At 39.9% G+C, this 8520-nt stretch overlaps 1 protein-coding gene across 5 annotated transcripts; it reads right to left on the reverse strand.

Moving 5' to 3' along the window:
* Positions 1–124: 124 nt before the first annotated feature.
* On the reverse strand, positions 125–6957 carry LOC127049707 (sentrin-specific protease 1-like). 5 transcript variants are annotated; one of them, XM_050950925.1, is made up of 10 exons: positions 6271–6954; positions 5993–6108; positions 5852–5899; positions 5325–5393; positions 5038–5103; positions 4568–4656; positions 3987–4095; positions 3356–3464; positions 482–552; positions 125–271 (listed from the first exon to the last, which is right to left on the reverse strand). In XM_050950925.1, exons 1-10 carry the CDS (start codon positions 6578–6580, stop codon positions 158–160), a joined length of 1101 nt encoding a protein of 366 aa, XP_050806882.1. In that variant the 5' UTR covers positions 6581–6954; the 3' UTR covers positions 125–157. The 5 variants fall into 5 exon arrangements, with proteins under 5 accessions (XP_050806882.1, XP_050806884.1, XP_050806885.1 ...); XM_050950926.1 differs by having other exon boundaries at positions 134–271; positions 482–548; positions 6271–6957; XM_050950927.1 differs by lacking the exon at positions 5852–5899.
* Between the last annotated feature and the right edge of the window lie 1563 nt (positions 6958–8520).

The raw sequence follows: 8520 nt of genomic DNA on the forward strand, positions 1-8520 counted from the left end.
ACAGAGAAAAATATATTTAACATCAAAAACATTTATTTTAATCTGATGTATATGTAGAAATATATTTCTTTGGGTTGCATTATGTTTTGAGCAAAAGGCAGTTAAACAATAGGTTTTCTTTATTGCCTTTTTTTTTTTTTTTTGGTAATGAAGTGAACTATGCACATGTCTTGCAGTTGTACTCTTTCTTCTCATATGTCAGGTTTTCTTGATTGGTTCCTTCTGTAATGCATGGTCTATGTGCCCACCTCTTGCAAGAATCACACTGGACCTTTGATAAGTAACAATTAAGAAATGAAATCACAGAAGTTATGTTATACATACTTTGCATTCACTCATCCTATTCCTTCCACATGTGAACATTACCTAATATATAACTATCGGCATGAAGAAAATGTTTAATGTTGTGGAATTTTTACAAGGATCATGATCCTTACACAGTTTATGGCATATATTTCTCATGTAATTCTATGTTTCTTACCATCGTGCAATCCTCACTTTCTTTTTCACAGTCGATAAGGTTGCAGTATATGCAGTAGTCCTCCACGCTTTCTTAAAAATAAATATAGCATTACGAAATGATGAATATGTTATGACCAACACTGAAAATGCTAATCTTGATTTATTAATTGTCAATATTGTAATCCAGTCAATGGTTTGAACACATATCTTTTCCTTTTTTTGGAATATTTTTTTCAGATTTTAACTTTACTACACCTGTATCTAAAAATTCAAATTTCATTTAACTGGTCGATCAATAGCAATCATTCACCCCATTAAAATGTTTGTGTACTTAAAGATACTATTGATTCATAGTCACCATTACAGAACCAAACCTGCGAGATATCCCACTTTAGGGGTATTAAGATAACTGTCTGTTATGTGACAAAATTCCACTCTTCATGTTATCCTCACATGTGCCTAATGAGTCCACAATACATGGACTACACACTACACACTCAGCCCAGAAGAAAAGTCTGTCCTATCTCGGGGACTCTCTTTCTGCCCTGCCACCCACACCAACATGATACAGTTCTGTGGCGATCTGGAAGCCTACTTTCGCCGTCTCCGACTCAAAGAATACTTCCAGGACAACACTGAACAGTGCACTGATACACAGGTGCCCTCCCACCAACAGCACAAGAAGAAGAACTCCACATGGACTCCTCCTGAGGGTCGAAATGACAGTCTGGACCTATACACTGAATGCTTCTGCCGGCGTGCACAGGCAGAAATCGTGGAACAACAACATCGCTTGCCTCACAACCTAAGTCGTGCAGAACGCAATGCCATCCACAGCCTCAGAAACCACCCTGAAATTATCATCAAAGAGGCTGATAAAGGAGGTGCCGTTGTCATCATGAACAGGTCTGACTACCAAAAGGAGGCCGCCAGACAACTCTCCAATACCAAATTCTACAGGCCACTTCCCTCAGATCCCACTGAGGAATACACTAAGAAACTACAGCATCTACTCAGGACACTCCCTACACTAACACCAGAAGAAATCAACATACCCCTAGAGCCCCGACCAGGGTTATTCTATCTACTACCCAAGATCCACAAACCCGGAAATCCTGGACGCCCCATCATCTCGGGCATTGGCACTCTCACTGAAGGACTGTCTGGATATATGGACTCTCTACTCAGACTCTATGCCACCAGCACTCCCAGCTATCTCCGTGACACCACTGATTTCCTGAGGAAACTACAATGCATTGGTGACCTCCCAGAAAACACCATCCTAGCCACCATGGATGTAGAGGCTCTCTACACAAACATCCCACACACAGATGGAATACAAGCTGTCAGGAACACTATCCCTGATGATGCCACAGCACAACTGGCTGCTGAGCTCTGTGCCTTTATACTTACACACAACTATTTCAAATTTGATGACAATATATATCTCCAGATCAGTGGCACTGCTATGGGCACCCGCATGGCCCCACAATATGCCAATATCTTTATGGCCGACCTGGAACAACGCTTCCTCAGCTCTCGTCCACTCACGCCCCTTCTCTACCTACGCTACATTGATGACATCTTCATCATCTGGACCCATGGGAAGGAGACTCTGGAAAAATTCCACCACGATTTCAACAGTTTCCACCCCACCATCAACCTCAGCCTGGACCAATCTACACGGGAGGTCCACTTTCTTGACACCACGGTGCAAATAAGTGATGGTCACATTAACACCACCCTATATCGAAAACCTACCGACCGCTATGCCTACCTTCATGCCTCCAGCTTCCATCCCGGACACATCACACGATCCATTGTCTACAGCCAAGCACTGAGGTACAACCGCATCTGCTCTAACCCCTCAGACAGAGACCAACACCTACAAAATCTCCACCAAGCATTCTCAAAACTACAATACCCGCACGAGGAAATAAGGAAACAGTTCAACAGAGCCAGACGTGTACCCAGAAGCCTCCTACTGCAAGACAAACCCAAGAAAGAAACCAACAGGACTCCACTGGCCATCACATACAGCCCCCAGCTAAAACCCCTCCAACGCATCATCAAGGATCTACAACCCATCCTGGACAATGATCCCACACTTTCACAGGCCTTGGGTGGCAGGCCAGTCCTTGCCCACAGACAACCTGCCAACCTGAAACATATTCTCACCAGTAACTGCACACCGCACCATAATAACTCTAGCTCAGGAACCAATCCATGCAACAAACCTCGATGCCAACTCTGCCCACATATCTACACCAGCAACACCATCACAGGACCTAACCAGATCAGCCACACCATCACTGGTTCATTCACCTGCACATCCACCAATGTAATATACGCCATCATATGCCAGCAATGCCCCTCTGCTATGTACATCGGCCAAACTGGACAGTCTCTACGGAAAAGGATAAATGGACACAAATCAGACATTAGGAATGGCAATATACAAAAACCTGTAGGAGAGCACTTCAACCTCCCTGGCCACACTATAGCAGACCTTAAGGTGGCCATCCTGCAGCAGAAAAACTTCAGGACCAGACTTCAAAGAGAAACTGCTGAGCTTCAGTTCATCTGCAAATTTGACACCATCAGCTCAGGACTGAACAAAGACTGTGAATGGCTTGCCAACTACAGAACCAGTTTCTCCTCTCTTGGTTTTCACACCTCAATTGCTAGAACAGGGCCTCATCCTCCCTGATTGAATTGACCTCGTTATCTCTAGCTTGCTTGCTAGCATATATATACCTGCCCCTGGATATTTCCACCACATGCATCTGAAGAAGTGGGTATTCACCCACGAAAGCTCATGCTCCAAAACGTCTGTTAGTCTATAAGGTGCCACAGGATTCTTTGCTGCTAATACATGGTAGAAAGTAATTACCTGACTCCTTCATTAGAAGAATTGCTATATGTCTTCTAAACGCAGTATTAGCCTTCTGTGTTGTTTCCACCGTACTGATGTCTTTGTGCTGCAAATATGTTTCTGCAAACTAACAACACTGATATTTAGAATAAACCTCAGACTTACCATAGGTGAACGTGGGCTGGTCCAGTGTACCGGTAAGAATTGGCCACTGGTTCCAGACCACACATGGCTGACGTTACACTTCCGATGTGGCAGTGCTTTATGCTTTAACAGCACTGCCCCCTTTATCCCATCGCCCCCGCATCTGCGGCCCTGCCATAGGGTCCGGCAATGCTGTTAAATGCTCCTGGCAGGGCTGCCTACTGTGGGGGACCAAAAGGGGCTCTGGGTTACAGTGATTTACAAGGGCCCGGTGCTCCTGGCCACTGCAACAGCAGCTGTCAGGAAGGGCTGGATGGTAGAATCTGGTCCCCCAGCACCGCACCTGCCACTGGAGAATCCATCCCTTCTTGTGGCCACAAGCCCACCCCCATCCACCTTGGCAAGGACACCAGTACAGTGCCCACTGGTAATCTCTGGCATTTACTTTCAACATGGATAATTAAATATACATAACCAATAATAATGCCAATTTGGTATTCAATACCTTTAAGATGAGTGGTCCACAGTTGTGGCCATCACTTTGTCTGGGATGCTGCACAATTTTACTGTTCCAATCAGATGAGGATTTACTAGTTAATCGTTTGATGAAGTTTCTGAAATTGTTAGAGAGTACATTAGCAGACTGCATAAATGAGCTTTGCTTTCCTTTTTTTCCCACTCTGGTTTCTGGACATAGATAAAAATCCATTCTCTCGCTTTTTACTTAGTTATTGAAATGACTTATTGCTCACATATAGACACACTTGTTTTCATATTATTGTCTCACACTTACACAGTGTGTCACCTGAGTTGCTGTGCCCCATGTTGATAATAACACATTCTCAATCATGCAACATGCTACTGTTTCGTGTGTGTCCACATTCTGTGAAGTTGGTCCCCAGAGTCACATCACACAAGTTCACTCAAAGTCCATTATTAAGCACATTCAGTACAAGTACATGCTGTTTCAATGTTCATTTGTAGCTAATAGGAAGACATTATTCCCATTATTGTAACATTCCCTTTAAAAAAAATTTCAATGGAACAGTTAGTGTCCACTGTGAAAGTAAGTATCTAATAAATCACCTCCAGTTCCTCAGGCATGTTCTTTCATATCTGATCTCATCACACAAGGGGTCAATTATTAACAATTCCTTTTTTTTCATCAAGGCTATCTGTAAGTTTAAATATATTCATAAAATGTATTAGTAATGTAATGTGATTATTTCAAAAAATTTATACTAATTTATCAACAATCAGTATGCAATTAACATATTATCGTTTGTAATGTAACAGTAACACACAACATATAAGCATATTGTGAAATCAATCAACTCTTTGCAGAATGTATTCTTCCATGTTACATGAACAATGTAAATTGACAGTATCAATTTATTTTTAACAATCACATTCCACTTTCCTTTGCATGCACTGAACTCCCAGAAAACCCGCAGCACGGGAAATTATATCACCACTACCATAGTTGTGTTACAAATCTCTTATTTATTGCCACATTTATTGCCCATAATCCAGAAGCACAATACAAAACATCTTACCACAAGAACCCAATGACCTGGTGTGTGGTAAGGAAGCAGTAATATATCATTTTGAAGTAATTCACTCTGTTTTTATTTAAAAGAAATTAGAAATGTAATTATAGTTTCCAGTGAGGCAAACCATGAGATATACATTATACTGTATTTCCCAAATTCATTACATGTATTACTATTAGACTATTCCCTCACATCAAACATATCATTGTATTTGCTGTCACACTGTGTTTAACTCAGTGACTGAAATTGTTCTTTTTTCATTTTATGTATGAAAGTGTGTTAACATTTACCTTCACTTTCATTTGTGTAGCTCTGCCTGAGAGAATGGCAGTGGAAACTACTGATGAGATGGCTTGTACCTGTTGACAGTCAACAAAGCTATTACTGCATTAATAATTGTGGCACGTCAAGAACATAATGAATTTAATATAGACAGACATGAAACGGATCCTTAGTGTTACACATCAGATACGTATAGGTAAGAGAGTCCTATAAAAACAAAATGATTTGTAATCAATGTGCTCTGTCTTACTTCCTTTAAAAAGTGACTAAGCTGTTCGCATACTTGTGTTCAATTACTGAACCCACTGAACTGTGCAGCAGAACTAATGTGGCCCTCTATTGTATGTCCGATATGCACCTCCAAATACATTTTAGTAAATGTTTGGCAGCAGTATATACACAGAAATGTTGAAATTTCAGGTGTCTGTTGATATTTCAAGGGCATTTGGACTTAAATATGTTGTGCCACATATTCCCGTGATTGTTTACTTAGTGCATCAGTGCATTGTGTCATGTATCACAGTAACTAGCCTACCTTTCCATCTGCTTTCTCAACTACACAGCTCAAAAATGCATCAATAACCTACAACACATGATGGAAGAAAAGCACAATTACGATGGTATTTGAGTAATCAATCACATCAACAAATACATGTTTACTGGTACTTAAATGTACCTCATCACTTATCCAGCTTCTCGGTTTCAGGCAATGAAATGAAGAGCCATACAATTTTATGTTTCTCACTTTGGCCTCCAGTCTCTCTGTGTGTTTGCTGGTCATTACCAATTTTACTAGGAAAAAAATATTAACACGTATTACATGCATGGTAATACAGTTTCCTTTTTCTCTGCTTTAATACTGTCAATGCCGCCACTTTGTACATGAAAACCTTTAATATAGTTCAAGTTATAAAATATGTTAATGTGTTTAAGAAAGGTGCGGTATCCAATTACCTTTCAGAAGCCATTGCTTGTCTTCCACTTCCTCTGTAAGCATGTCATCAAAACTGTCATCAGCATCACTTGTATCATTGTTTGACACATCTTGCCCTATATATTCCTCTTTTTCTATTGCTGTGACCTCTATGTTTTCCACTTTGCTGTCATGAGATACAGTGCCATCCACTTCTCTAATCTCTTCCGTGGGTGTTTCTGGTTCAGTGTCACCAACTCCAATTTCAGTTCCAGTTTTTCCCTCTGATGTGCTTTCAGCAGCTAATGTTGTTGGCTCTTTTACTGGTTTTAAGTGTGCAATACTGTACATGGTTCCTAACTGTTTCCCTGAGATGGTTTATAATTTCACTCTCTTACCTTCAACACTCATAATTTTGTATGGTCCCTGATATTTAGATTCCAATACTCCTCCTTTTCTTGTTCTCTGTCTAGCATTCAGTAACAGATCAGAGTCCCCAACTTCAAATGTTATTTCCCCATATTTAGAAGTCTTTCTTTTAGCATAATGTCTTTGTTGTTTTTCTTGTGCTTTAGCAATGTTACTTAGGGCCAGCGCAATGTCAGCGTCATGTCTCGATTTCATATTCATGCTGTACTCTTTGCAGAAATCTTCCCCGAACATATTCAGATCTGGGATCTTTGTAAACAAATGGAGAAGTGGTTGTATTTGTAAAATGAAGGCACACAGAATGCCATATGTACATGAAAGATGCTGGGAATAACATACACTTACCATGTAATTATCTAAGACATCTTCTGGAAACACTGCATCATCACAAAACAGTCGGAAAGGTGAAATTTTTGTTGTTGCATGTATTTTAGTTCACAAAGAAAACAAAATGGGTTCAAGTAATTTATCCCAATTACTCCCATTGTTATCAACCATCTTCCACAGTGCTCTGTAACAAAGGCACATTGATTTGATTGTTTAAGAAAAGAAAGTCACATGTACGGTCTTGTTTGAAACAGATCATACACAATCAAAAAGGTGTAATACGTAATGAAAAAGATTTCCATGTAACACACTGCTTTTTAAGATTTTTTTGTGAGTTGCATCTTCTAGTATAGCACATTCTACTTGCCATTATTACTGTACGATTCCCACCATTCACTTACCTTTTTATGGATTTATTAGCGTTTTCAGCCAAGCCATTGGTTTGTGGGTGGTACGGACTGGTGAAGCTACGTTCTATTCCCAATTTATTACAAACATACAAGTTAAGCTGAAAGAAGAAAAGTTACACCATAAATGTACATATAGACTTGTGTAGAGGAATGTTCCTTTGCGTATGGGCCACTACTTTTATGTGTAATTAGCAACAGGAATACCTGTCTTCTCATATTTGTTTTGGAAACAAGTAGTTGTTCGTTTCTTTGTTAGATATGAAGAAAAATAATTTTATAGCAACACTGATGGTGACCAACAGCAGTTTATATATATAAAAAGAAAAGATGGTGGTTGTTTGAGATCTATGGGTGACCTGACAGTGAGTTTGAGTACATAGTACAAATAACCAGAAAAAAAGAAATCATTTCCTTATTATTGAATTCTGCACCATGATCTGTCAGTATCCGCTGTGGGCATCCACGTCGAAGAATCATGCTGAACATGATCTGTACCACCTCAAATGACGACTTATTTCTAAGTGGAAAGGCTTCCATCCATCTTGAAAGATAATCTATGGCTGTAAGTATATACTGGTATCCATCCTTTGTTACTGGTAACGGTCCTATTAAATCCATTCCCACCAATTCCCAGATCCGAGTGACCTACGTAAAAGGGTACCAGTTACAGTCATACTTCACATGTTTATTACTAAATGTTCTCAATGAACCCATATGTCAGAAGCAGAGTACACAATGTAATATGGTTAAAACAGCCATAGAATCCAAATGAAAGCCCACTTTTAAATGCAGAAGAAAAAGAAAGAATAAACAAACAAAAAGAAGTACAGGAATGAGTGACTGAAAGCAATAACAGAGTAAAGCAGAAGAAATATCCCCAGCCAGTGCGAAGGCGTATTAGAGGTAATTGCTGCACTATGCTGTGCCACTTACATGCATTGTACTTGTTTCAAAATCAAACCCTCATTGTATTGCAGAAATAACCATGGATAATGATAAACAATAACGTGTCTGATTCAAAAATTCACCTTTATGCTTTTCAAGGTGGTATCCAGATTTGATTGCTTTCCCTCTTTCTGGCAAGTCAGACACTGTGCAACCTGTTTTTGATGGAACAATATGATG

The sequence above is a fragment of the Gopherus flavomarginatus genome, chromosome 4 (genome assembly GCF_025201925.1).
Source record: "Gopherus flavomarginatus isolate rGopFla2 chromosome 4, rGopFla2.mat.asm, whole genome shotgun sequence".
In the NCBI taxonomy this organism is placed as follows: domain Eukaryota; kingdom Metazoa; phylum Chordata; order Testudines; family Testudinidae; genus Gopherus; species Gopherus flavomarginatus.

What these genes read in the sequence shown, in the direction of transcription:
- LOC127049707 (XM_050950925.1), bottom strand. Translation starts at nt 6,580, where the DNA reads ATGTACAGTATTGCACACTTAAAACCAGTAAAAGAGCCAACAACATTA. An exon ending in GAAGCTGGATAAGTGATGAG is followed by an intron (nt 5,900 to 5,992) that starts GTACATTTAAGT and finishes CATGTGTTGTAG; the next exon opens with GTTATTGATGCATTTTTGAG. An exon ending in TCTTCTAATGAAGGAGTCAG is followed by an intron (nt 553 to 3,355) that starts GTAATTACTTTC and finishes TTTATTTTTAAG; the next exon opens with AAAGCGTGGAGGACTACTGC.